General features: G+C 64.6%; 3 protein-coding genes across 3 annotated transcripts; 2 read left to right on the top strand and 1 right to left on the bottom strand.

Moving 5' to 3' along the window:
- On the top strand, nucleotides 1-639 carry HRG_07234 (kinetochore sim4 complex subunit FTA2 domain-containing protein; the record flags this gene model as incomplete). The annotated part of the gene is made up of 2 exons (XM_044865705.1): nucleotides 1-321; nucleotides 373-639. 2 exons carry the CDS (start codon nucleotides 1-3, stop codon nucleotides 637-639), a joined length of 588 nt encoding a protein of 195 aa, XP_044719667.1.
- Nucleotides 640-1,889: 1,250 nt separating this feature from the next.
- On the bottom strand, nucleotides 1,890-7,802 carry HRG_07233 (PIF1-like helicase domain-containing protein; the record flags this gene model as incomplete). The annotated part of the gene is made up of 13 exons (XM_044865704.1): nucleotides 1,890-3,191; nucleotides 3,256-3,528; nucleotides 3,605-4,264; nucleotides 4,320-4,326; nucleotides 4,397-4,491; nucleotides 4,692-5,486; nucleotides 5,583-5,721; nucleotides 5,774-6,205; nucleotides 6,310-6,420; nucleotides 6,488-6,789; nucleotides 6,858-7,061; nucleotides 7,108-7,627; nucleotides 7,699-7,802. The coding sequence occupies 13 exons, from the start codon at nucleotides 7,800-7,802 to the stop codon at nucleotides 1,890-1,892; spliced, it is 4,944 nt and encodes a 1,647-aa protein (XP_044719666.1).
- Nucleotides 7,803-9,660: 1,858 nt separating this feature from the next.
- Nucleotides 9,661-10,998, top strand: HRG_07232 (uncharacterized protein; the record flags this gene model as incomplete). The annotated part of the gene is made up of 4 exons (XM_044865703.1): nucleotides 9,661-9,692; nucleotides 9,781-10,035; nucleotides 10,105-10,369; nucleotides 10,444-10,998. The coding sequence occupies 4 exons, from the start codon at nucleotides 9,661-9,663 to the stop codon at nucleotides 10,996-10,998; spliced, it is 1,107 nt and encodes a 368-aa protein (XP_044719665.1).
- Between the last annotated feature and the right edge of the window lie 851 nt (nucleotides 10,999-11,849).

The raw sequence follows: 11,849 nt of genomic DNA, 5'->3' as shown, positions 1-11,849 counted from the left end.
ATGGCACGACCAGGACGGCGACAACAAACCGACGGAAGAAAGCCAAATCGGACGCGGAGCAAATATTCTCGAATTAGGGCTCCCGGGAAGACTACAGGCACCTCTAGATGTGCTGATGGTCTATTCGACGAGGACATGGACGTTCAAGACGGACTTCCGCCTTGCCATGGTCCGAAGTTGCATCCCTCTGCACTCGCCAACGCATCGATCACCTGGAAAGATATGCTCGATGACTACTCAGAACCATATTCGGGCCACTCTGAGATCATGGCACATGTTTTCAAGGTTGAGATCGAGTCTAAGCACTACGCTTTGAAGGTGGTAAGTAGTGGTGAGGAGCTGTGGCAGCTCGAGAGGTTAATTATGCCTTAGTTTATGCCGTACGATATTTCGTATGACTACCACCAATTTTACACTGCGGGTATCCGCTGCACTGAAGAAGAGTTGGAATGGCATGTTATGCCCTTTTACTCAGAATGCCGCGCATACGGTCGAATCAAGCAGGCGCAAGACAGGCGATTACTGCCGCATCAAGTTGCAGTTCCATGCCACGGCTATATCCGCTTGGAGGAAAAAGACATCCGAAAACTGGAGGATGAGTGGAACCTGATTTCAGTGTTGAACAGGACAACGCCCTAAAAACACCAAACCGTCCGATCTATGCCATTGTTGAAGATCTTGCAAGTGCAGGTTCCGGGGTCAGTGTCAAAAGCTTGCCGCGCAACCTACGAGATCTGCGATCTTTACACTCGATGGGGATATTTGTCCGTGATATAAAGGAAGATAACTATAGAGATGGGAAGCTTGTTGATTTCGGAACTGCTTGGACTGAACCGCACGTTATATTGAACCGCTACGATAGGTATATGCATTTTGATGCGGTGGAGGAGAGGGTGGGGGATTTGGCGATGTTTGATGATATTGTTACGGCCAGGCACATACGAGAGCCTTGACGGCTATAAAGATGTATTGGCACTATGAACGAAGACTCAAAGCTAAGGAGCAAGAAAGGAAGACTAGACTACACGACCGAGCGGGCCCTTATATAGACACGAGGTCGCGCGTGGGCACGTGATGCTGCTTGGGCACGTGACACTGGTGAGGTTCTGCTACGGCAGGCTATAGGGGTCACTGTTGCAAACCCCAAAAAGTCACCGCGCGAGAGTCAAAATGGGTTAGTGTCGAGAAGAAGGTCCGAACGAGGAACGAGTGACGAAAGGTTCTCTTGCCCTGCGACCCCCTGCCCCCCCCCCCCCCCCCCCCCTTCGATCGAGTTTTCCCCCCCCGTGCCTTGAGGAACGAAGTGAGGTACGAACGTAGTGCCTTGAGGAACGTTAGTGACGAAAAGGTTCTTCTGGTTCCTCCCCGGGGAGAAAGAAAAAAAAACGCCGCCATCAATTTCCCCCCCCCTAAATGCCGCCCTCTGATTCGTCGGCTGCCGTCCTCTAATTCGTCGGCTTGCTCTCTTCAGATTGGTTTAAAAATACAACCTCACCGCCCTCGTCGCCGCCCCTTTTTGCCCTCTTTCCTTGAAGCCCGTCTTCTTTCCTGGCCCTTTCTTTCAAGCTCGCCCCGGAATACGCCCTTTTCCTCTTTGCCCCCCTCCTGGCCCTTGACCTGTGCTCCTTTTACGTCGGTAGCTACGGCAAGCCCGCTAGCCTAGAGCCGGCTGGCCTGTGAAGTCTAAATCTCCGCCTTTGCGGTCCGTCTATATTAGACACGCACCCGTCGATGTCCATTAACTACCTTGAGATTGTTGCTCTTATTTCTATCTCTACGTTGCGCCTTCCCATAATTTTTGCTTTCTCCGCCCCCTGATTGTGTGCTAGGGTAGTCGTCCTAAGGGCAGGATCTCCTCCGCTGCGAGCGAGACGCCTACGCCGCCCGCGTTACCCGCGGAGCCAGTCGGCCGCCTCCTGCGTCGTCTGCCTGCTAAGCTCCTCTAGCCGGGCCTGCGCTGCCGTCATCTCCTCGGGCACCCGGTTCCCGACTAGATCCCGCTCCCGCACCTCCGATACGAGCATGATGCCGTCGAGCGTCGGGCACCGCGACAGCTGCACGTACAGGCTGTACGGGTCGCACGGCGACGGCACCGCCCTCCCCTCGACCGTCGTCATCCTCGCCCCCCGCAGCTCCAGCGCCACGCGCTCCAGCGTCCCGCCCTGCACCTTGTAGTCGGTGCAGGCGAAGGCCGCCGCGCACGGCAGGCCCCTCCGGCTGACGTCGTTGCGCTGCCACGGCCGCTTCCGCTGCGCCGTGATCTTGACGCCGATGGGCGTCAGCAGGATCGTCCCGGCCGGCATCCCGACGAAGTGGAAGTCCCTCGTCGTCTCCGAAGCCAGCACGATGCCCGCCGGCGGCCCGAAGTGCATCGTCAGCTCGGCCGAGACCCGGTGGCCGGGGAAGGCCCGGTCGGGGATGACGTCTACCGCCGTGTACCCGGCGCCGTTCACTAGCTTCAGCCCCTGGTGCGTGTTCTGGTTCACGACGACCGGCATGCCGGGCACGAAGACGAAGACGGCCGGGACCGGCGTCGCGCTATCGTCGCCCTGGCCCAGCATTAGCAACGCCTCCTCCTCCGTCGGCAGGCCCTCCCTCCACTTGTGCTCGGACAGGAAGACGCGCGCCGCCGTCCGCCGCCGCGCCCGGAACGCGAGCGCCGCCTCTAGGTTGAGGTTCCAGCGGTTCCGGTTGAGCGGCGTGACCACCGTCAGGCCCGTCTCCCACGGGATCCGCCTGCCCGGCCGGTGGCACCTCGAGTTGAGCAGCTCTAGGTCCGACCGGTCCTGCTCCCCCCGGCGGATGCGCCCGAGCAGCCGCCGCAGCTCCGGGTCGCCGGCGGCCCGCATCTGCTCGTCCAGCATGACGACCGTCGTGAACCGCCGCCACAGCGCGTGCGCCTTGTCGTGCTGCCGCCGCTGCTCGGCCGCGAACGCCCCGTCCTCGTCCCACGCCACCGCCGCGCTCGGCAGCAGGATCGACCGCTCCTGCACCGGCCGGAACTGGTGGAAGTCGCCGCAGAAGATCACCACCGGGATGCCGCCGAAGTCTCGCGCCGACCCCCGCAGCCTGCACAGCTGCTCGTTGGCGGCGTGCAGCGTCCGCGCCCCGAGCATGCTGACCTCGTCGATCACCAGCACCTCCTTCTCCTGCCAGTCCATCCGCGACCGGCCGTCGACGAAGCGCTCGCCCTGGCCCGGCAGCCGTACGCCGTCTACGTCCTCGTCGCCCTCCCGCCCGGCCGCCCTGGCCGACCGTAAGGCCGCAGGCCGAGTGTAGTGTGATGCCGTTGATCCGTGCTGCCGCCGTGCCCGACGTCGCCGTCACCAGCAGCCGGCTCGATAGGTCCCTCCGGGCGAGCAGCTCGACGAGCGCCTCGATGACGCGCGACTTGCCGGTGCCGCCCTCGCCGCCGATGAACAGGCAGAGCTGGCCGCCGCCATCGCCGCCTGCGTCGTCGCCCTGCCGGATTCGGTCGAGCTGCCGGATTCGGTCGAGCTGCCGGCATACGATTAGGAGAGCGATGGCCTGCTTCTCGTTGAGCGTTAGCTGCCCGCCACCCCCCGCCGGCGGCGACGAACGAGCTCGACGGGCCGAGCCGCACGCGCATCCCCGCCGCCGTGCCAGCGTCTACGTCGCCGTCGGCCGCCGTTACGTCCATGTCGTCCTCGCCGAAGCCCCCCATCACCCCGCGAAGAGCCGCGCCGCGGTCGGCCCCGACGCCCGCCGCCGCCCCGCCGCCCTGGATGCCCTGGATGGCTCGCTCCCGCTCCCGCGCCGCGCTCCTCTGCTGCGACTTGATGGCCCGCACCTCTTCTTGCCGTGGCAGCGCCGCCCCGAGCTCCGAGCCCGGTAGGTTCACCCGCCTGCCTGCCCTCTCCTCCGCCACTACCGTCGCCGCGAGCTCGGCCGCCGACCCCAGCGCCGACTGCTGGAACCGGCAGAGCTGCTGCGTCATCGCTAGCAGCTCTGTTGACTGCGCCGTGACTTGTCCCGCGCCGGCGGCATTCCGGACGACGTCGATGAGCCGGGCCGCGTCGCCCGCCCCGCCGGCGCGGTACGCCTCCTCGCCCCCTCGGCCGCCCCTGCCTTCGTCGCCGGCCTGCGGCACCGTCGTACCGCCCTCCTCGGCCGTGGCGGCCCACTGCTTGGCGTCGCGCTTCGCGTCCTCCGCCGACCGCCGGAGGAGCTGCACGTTGTCTGCGAGCCGCGCGACCTCGGCGCCAGCGACTCCGCGCCCGCGCCCAGATGTCGTCGATGTCGCCTGCCTCCTCGCCGAGGAAGGACTCCCACGGCACGAATAGGGCCAGGTGCTGTACCGCCGCCCTAGGCGCTGTTAGCCGATGCCCCTAGCCGCGCTGCCTTCCCTTGGGCGCTCCCGTCTTATGGTGCGCACCTTCGGTGGCACGACTCGTCGTCTCCCTCGCTAAACTCCTTGCTGAGGTATCCGTCGAGGCATACGGTCGCCCCGCTACCCGGCCGCCTAAGCGCCTGCACCCAGCCCTTCCCCGACGCCCAGCTCTCCGCGAAGGGTACCTCGCCCCAGCCCGTCCCACCGTCGGCACCGCGGCCGTTTCGCTTTAGCCTTACGAGCGATGCGTAGTCATAAAGGCAGAGGCCCGCAGGAGCTCGCCCCTGTGCCGGTAGGCCCCGACGAGGGGGATCCTCGGGCCGGCCTCCTCGACGACGACCGTCTCGTCCGGCGCGTCGCCCGTCGCCTCCGCGCCGCTCGCCCGTCGGAGGTGCCGCCACCGGCGGAAGACGGCCCAGTAGAGCTGGTTCGCGTTCACGTACGCCCACGCCGAGCTGCTGCTAAATTCTGCCGGGTACCCTAGGAGGTGCGCGATCACCTCGACCTGCGACAGCGGCCGCTCCGTAAATACTCGGTTCGCCGCCTTGAGCAGGAACGTTCTCGTCTTGTTCCCCCTGGGGTCCGCCGCCGTCGCCACCCCTTCGGCCCCGCCCCATCGGCCGGCGTCGCGGTCGGCGCCACTTCCGTTGCCCTCTCCCGTCGGCTCTAGCGCGGGGAGGAACTCGGCCGCGGCGGCCACACGCTTCCACACGGGGTCCTCTACCTTCGTCGCATAGTTGGTAATGTAGTAGATTAGGGCCATGGTCTTGCGCTGCGTCGCGATGAACGAGATGTCGTGGTTGTGCCGTAGCCCTACTGCCATCGCCCGGTTCCACCGGTTCACCATGCTATGCGTCCGCCGGATCTCGAGCACCCCGTCCGCCGTCAGCGCCGTCCTCTCCACCAGCCTCCACGGCGCCTTGAACCGGCAAAGGTCCCCCTTCCGCGCCCCCGCGCCGAGCGAGTATTTTACGCAGGTCGCGCTATGCGTGTGGATCTGCGTCGCGCCGGCGCAGAAGTTGGCCTCCTCGTCGAAGGTGTCCGTGAAGCGCGCGACGTCGTCGAGCCGCGACGATATGTCCGCCGTTGCCGACCGCTCCGCTTGCACGGCGCAGTAACCTTCCGCGTCTAGCTCCTGCCGCCTCGGTTTAGCTCGGGCCCTTCGGCCTGCCTCGGATAGGGGCTTAGGGGTTTGGGGAGGGGTGGGGGCGTCTTAAGGCGGCCGCCTTACCTCGGAGAAGACGCTGTCTACGTAGCGGACGATGCGATCCCGGTACGCCGCCTGCTCCTCCGTATCGGGGCCGGCGAGCGCCTCGCCGAGGCCAGCATTGCCCCAGCCAGAGGAGCCCGTGGATGTGGAGAGCGCCTCGCTCGTTGGTCTCGACCGCGCCGTAGTACGCGCCGACGTGGCCGAACACCGACTCCTCCCCGACTTTGATGTAGTGCTCGAAGAAGAGCGTCATCTCCCGGTGGAAGAAGACGGCCGAGCTCATCGGGTCCGATATGGCCAGCCGCGTCCGCTTATACGCGGTCCCTAGGTCTCGTAGGAAGGCCTCGGCCTCGTCCGGGTCGCGGCCGCGGTGTGCCGCCAGCCGCAACTTTACCAGGTTCGTGATGTCGTTCGGGTTCAGCGTGAACCAGATGGCCGGCACCCCGTGCCTTATGATGAGGGATAGTATCTTCTTCCGCATACTGAGGCGGCTCTCCCTCGACATCGGCTGCCGGTAACCGAACACGGAGAGGGACCGGAGGAGCTCCTTTACCCCGTCGTCGCTAGTCTTGCCCGTGGCCTCGAGCTCGACCCTCGCCGCCTCGAGCCTCTGCGCCGTTAACGACTTTAACAGGCCCTCGACCCTGCGAAGTTCTTCCTCGTGACGCCTAGCATGCTGGCCTGGCGGTTCCTAGACCGTACGCCCATGTTAAAGACGAGGAAGGCGAAGATAGGGTGCGTCGCGAACCGGCCGCCGTGGCGCCGCAGCACGACGTCGGCCCATGCTTGGAGCTTCATGTTCCGCGTCGACATAAGGCCCTCCGCGACCCGCTCCGCCTGCGTGCCCTGGTTCCCGACGCTAGGGCCCGCGCTCTCCCCAGTGGCGTCCTCGTCGGCGAGCCTCGGCCCGCCTAAGCCAAAGGAACAGGGTCGGAAAGGCCTTTGCGAAGAAGGAGGCGTCCGCCGAGTCGGCGAAATCCTCGCCGCGCCGCACCTGTATGTGCGGCTCGACGTCGCCGCCATCGCCCTCCGCCTCTCGGGCCGCAGTCCCTACCCACGTCCTCGGGCCGGCGCGCGCTCCCTCGGGCCCGACGGCACCGCGGGCGAAGCGAATCTTCTCAGCATCGGCCACCTCTGGCGCCCCGTCCAACGGGAACATGCCGGAAGACGTCACCTCGTTGATTACGTCCCCGTCCTCTTCGGGCCTAGCGCCGTCCCCGTCGTCGTCCTCGCACGTGAGCCCGACGTCACGGCTCCCTCGGTGGGGTCCCGCCCCTGCCTCAGCATCGCGAGGACCTCCTCGATCTCGACCGCACCCTCGTCGTCCATGGCCCGCTCCGACGGCGGCACCACCTGCGCCGTCCGCGTCCTCTCCCGCGCCGACGGCTCGCTTCGCTCTAGCCGCTCGCACACCACTGGCGGCACCCCGTGCGGCGGCGCCCCCCAGCTGGCCATCTCCGCCGCGTCGATCTCGACCTCGCCGTAGAGCGGATTGTTCTCCTTGAGCCAGGCTAGCGCCCTCTCCACCGCCGACCGCCTTACCGACAGCAGGCCCGATAGGTCGCGCGGCCCGGGCCTCGGCACCCTGCCACGAGACGTGGATCTCGTCCATGACCCGGAGCAGCGGGTGCGGCAGCACCTTAGCGGCTAGGCCCTGCACGTCGTTTGGGAACACGGTAATGTGGCCCTTGACGTGCCTCGGGTACCTCACGCTCTGCCTCTGACCGCCCGGGATGCTGTACTTCGTCACGAAGCCGTAGCACGAGTTGAGTGAGATGAGCTTCTCCTCGAGCGGCGTGAGGTCCTTCAGCTCGTCGGGGTACGCGTGCTCGCAGCCGAGCCGCCCGTGGAGGTGCATGGCCGGCGACGCCCCCTCGCGCCCGGCCCATCGCGCGCACTCTACGCAGACCGGCACCGGCCTGCCTCCGGGAAGCAGCTTCGGCATCCGAACCGGGACCGCCCGCCCCCGCAACGCTGCTCCGCGACCACCCTCCCACGTCGTCTCCCTCAGCTCCTCCTGGCTCGCTTCCGGTAGCATAGCGTGCAGGTCGCGATCGGCAGCGTGCCTGCGTCGTGGAACGCCCGGTAGAACCTCCGCACCGTCCTCACCTGCCTCTCGCGCGGCACCGGCGCGCACCACGTCTGCTCGTTGGCCAGCCTCTCGCCCGCCTCGAACTCCTCGTCGAGGTGCCGCAGCGCGCTGGCCAGGTCCTCGGCCTGCAGTTCCCTTCGTCTCGGCATCTTTTCACCCACCCTGGCGCGTTTCCGCCCGGCCTGCCCACTACTAAGATGGCGTTTCCTCTTCTGCTCGTCTCTCGCCTGGCGTCTTATCGCCGCTCTACCTGCGTCCGGTTAGCTATCATCGTCGCACGCCTTCACCTCGCTCTACGACCGTACCTGCCGGTGCGCTATCTCTGCCGCTAACAAGCGGCCCGGCTGCGGGGGGAGTTGTGGCGGGGGGCCTCGCCCCTGCTAGCCGGCCGGGACTGGATGGCTCGCGGCACGTGCTGGCTTCCGGCCGAGACTACGGCCGGGCTAGTCCCGCTCGACGGCGGCGAAGGCCCGGCGGCCCTCCATGTCGGCTGGGGCCAGGTATCCTGCGGAGCCCCCTTGCTTCCGGCCGAGGCTGTAGCCAAACCTATCCCGTTCGACGGCAGTGAAGGACCGGCGGCCCTCCATGTCGGCTGGGGCCGAATGTCCCGTGGAGCGTCCGAACTTCTCGTCTGCGGCGGCGAGGCCCGGCGGTCTCCGCCGTCGGCAGAGACCGGATTTCTCTCGGTGCGCGCTGGCCTTTCCTGAGGCCGAGACGGCGCTGGGCCCGCCCAGCGGCAGCCAGTGCCCCGCCGCCCTCGGTGTAGGCGGCAGCCGTTGCCGCCGCACTCGGTGTCGGCTGAGGCTGGATATCCGCGGCGCGACTCGGCCTGCGCTGATCCTCCATTTCCTAGTCCTGGCGGTCTTCCGCCCTCGCCTCGGAGGCGCCTCCCTTGACGCCTCTTCTTGCTCTCTCCGAGAGGCGCCGCGACCGAGTGCCGGCGCTGCTGTGATCGGCCGGATCTCTGGTCCTGTGTACGGCGCTGCTCGGGCTTCTGGCGCCGGGCTTGCCCTGTCACCCGCTCCGGACTGGACCCTCCCGTTAGCTGGCTTCATCGCGACACCGGTCTACCGAGGCCCCCGCGGACCTCTTGTCTTCCTCGCTTGCGCTGCCCTCTCCGGCCCCGCCTACTTGCGGTGCTACTGGGCTCCCGGCGTAAATCCTCGTAAGTGTAAGTGTAATAACGGCGTATAAGTCCTTGCCTCGACCATTCATCCTGCACTTGTCTTGCTGACTGGCACCCTCCTGTGCGTACAGGATCCTCTAGGAAAGTCTATATATCTTACTCGTAGCTCTCTAGTACGTCTACAGGCGTGCCGCTGCTCTTTACATTATACCGGCGCCGCCTTTCTATCGAGCCCGCCCGCTATTGCCCGCCGCCTTCAGCGGCGGGCTCGGCCTCGGCCGGTCCTTACATGTAGGTCGCCAAGACAGCTTCCTCTTGCCTGTGCTTTGCATGGTACACTTTTCCGTCTAGTCATCTAGGTCTTGTCGGTCAAAGCCTCAGTACGCCCCTAGACGCTCGCCTGCTGAATTTTGAACCCATGTCTTACACGTGTTGCGAATAAGCCTGCCTCCTTCTCCTCGAACATAGCTTCGCGCGTCCTGCTTGTCTTAAAACCCTCTACGTCTTACTAGACCGCCTTTCGAGGTTTCCTCTTCTCCTCTTGTCGCATTTTTCTGTATACACATCTTATAGACCTCCTTTATATAGGCTCCTTATCTTAGCCTACCGCTAACGCTACGTTGCGTCTTCGTTTAGTATCCTTTGACTTCTCTTATACACCACGGCCACCAGCCCTTCCCTACTACACTAAACTCTTAAGACGGCATATTGGTAGGGAGCACTCCTGCCCCTATACCTCGCCGCTTCTAGCTTCGCTCCGGCAACGTTGCTCTTCCACCACACGGCCTCGCCATGTCTTCGTCTCCGTCGGCGGACAGCTCTGCCCCGCACCTCCGCAAGCCCTTGCCACTAGCAAGGGCGCGGGCGGCGACATGTCCATGATGTTCTTCGCCCAGCCCGACTGCCCCGCGAGGTTTGCCCACCAAGACGAGCACCGCATCAGGGCCTTAACGCCGAGGCCATCGCCCGAGTCCTCCTGCCGGTGCCCTCGTGGCTGCTAGAGTCGGAGTATGCACCCTCCGGGCCGAGGGCGACGATCTAGGGCCCTCCCTCTTCTTTAGTCTAAACCTCTCCATCTACGGCCAGCCGGTCGTCGATACCGACTGGTCCGAGCAGTGGTTCTTTATGAGCGGCCGCGTTCACCCCTACGCCCTCTCCTGGGAGGTGGAGCGCCGCGACGGCCTCGAGGCCGGCCCGGACGATGCTATTCTCTACACCGTGCCCGCCCTTATCGTCCGCAACCAAGGTTACCAGCCGTGCGCCCCCCTCCCCTTTTCATTGTAATGCGCCTCCTCACCCACCGCCCCGCTGACTTTGCCCCCTAGCGTCCTGCCGCGCTCCTTGGCCTCTAGCGGCCAGTTCCCGTCTACGCCTCCCGTTGTCTCCTTCCATGGCGTCGTAGCCGGGCCCGGCCTCGACCTCCTGCGTCGAGACTTCCTGCCCGGTCTCGGGCCCGACCAGCTCCGCTGCTGCGGCTTCGTCCGGCTCACGACCTACATCGCCCCTGGCCTGCCGGACAGGATTCCATATAAGGGCTACCACCCCTTCGAGGTCTTTGTTATCTTTCCCGTCTACGTTAACCCTTGGGCCGTGCTATGCAAGAAAATCGCTGAAAAGCCTAACTCTTCCTTCCTGCCCGGCGTCCCTTTACCTGCACCGGAAAGGTCGTCGGCCTTCTCGACCACCGCGTTATGCTCTCCCCGGGCTCGGGCGCGATTACGTCTTTATCATCGTCCCGGACAGCTGGACCTTTGTCGATAGGCCTCGGCGGCCGCCGCCGCCGCCTCGGCTTCCCCCTCGCTACGCCCTTTGGGCGTCAGACCCAATCCGCCTCCTCTACCTTCGATTCCGTCCGTGCCGCCTTGTACTCTGTTGCCGCGCCGGCCTCGACCGCGCCGCCCCCTTTCCTCGGCCCCGGCCCCGCCAGCCTCGACCCCGTCACGCCGCCGCCTAAGCGATCGCCCCCGGCCCTGGCCGATACGCCCATGAAGAGGGCGCGCTTCCTGCAGCAGCAGTATTCGCCGCTTTCCTCGTCTTCGAACACCGTCGGCTCCGCCGCCCCCTCCTCCTCTCCTCCGCCGGCCGCTTTTCCGTCTCGACCGGACGGCGCCCCACCCGTTCCCGCTCCGACTGCCAGCCCGGATTCCCCTCTCAACTCTATCGTCGCGAGCACCTCCGACCCGCCCGCACGCCCTCTTCGCTATCGCATGCAGAAATAAGCTACCTACTATAGACCCATCGCTCTCTTAAGCCTCCTACCTTTACTAAAACGAACTGTTCTCCCTCCCGGGGTGCTGCTCCTAACGCAAATTGTCGCTCTAGAATTACTATTACTCTGCACATTACAGCGTTTGTCCCTTTTAAGGACAGCTTTAGCTTCCGAACCCGTTTCTTACGAAAGTGCCTGCCTCTAGACGTTCTCCGTGACTTCATTTGTGTCCTGTGCGTTGCGCTTCGCCCTTCTCTTTCCTTGCCAGCTTGCCGCCGCACCTCTCGGCTGCATTTAGCGGCGACGGGGGGCCTGTAGTTGCGCCTCGGCAAAAGGCGTCTTTGTTGCGGAAGCCGACTCCGCTTCTCGCCTATCGGTCATTGCTCTACATGGAGGATACGGTTTTCTACTATAAAATATTATATGCCGTTCCTTAGTTGTGCAAGCCATAGGGACGACGGTCGTTGAAGTCGGCGGGTTCTACAAAGGCCGTTGCGGCGTTTGAGGCTGGCCGTAAGGCCGCCTCGACGGCGTTGCTTGCTTCCTCCCTAGCTCCTAGCTTGCCTTTGGCTTGCATCCCTTCTTGTGTACCTTCCAGTCCTCCTTTGGTGTTGCCTGCTGCAATACGCGACCGCCAGGCATCGGCTGCACCTCCTCGCCCCGCCATCTCTCCACAAACCCGGCAGACCTTCCTCAGTGCTCTGTGCATCCTGCCCTTGCATTTGCTTTGCGCCCATACTTCCGTCCGCCTGCCCCGCCTCTGCCATCGTGTCCTGCATTTCCTGCCTCGCCCTTATTTCGCATCCTTCTTGGCCGCAGAATGACGACACGACCACGAGCACAAACGGCCTCTCTGCATGT

The sequence above is a fragment of the Hirsutella rhossiliensis genome (genome assembly GCF_020360975.1).
Source record: "Hirsutella rhossiliensis strain HR02 chromosome Unknown scaffold00007, whole genome shotgun sequence".
NCBI classification, from domain to species: domain Eukaryota; kingdom Fungi; phylum Ascomycota; class Sordariomycetes; order Hypocreales; family Ophiocordycipitaceae; genus Hirsutella; species Hirsutella rhossiliensis.
The sequence above is the reverse complement of the archived record's forward strand: the minus strand, read 5'-3'. Positions and strand labels throughout refer to the sequence as shown.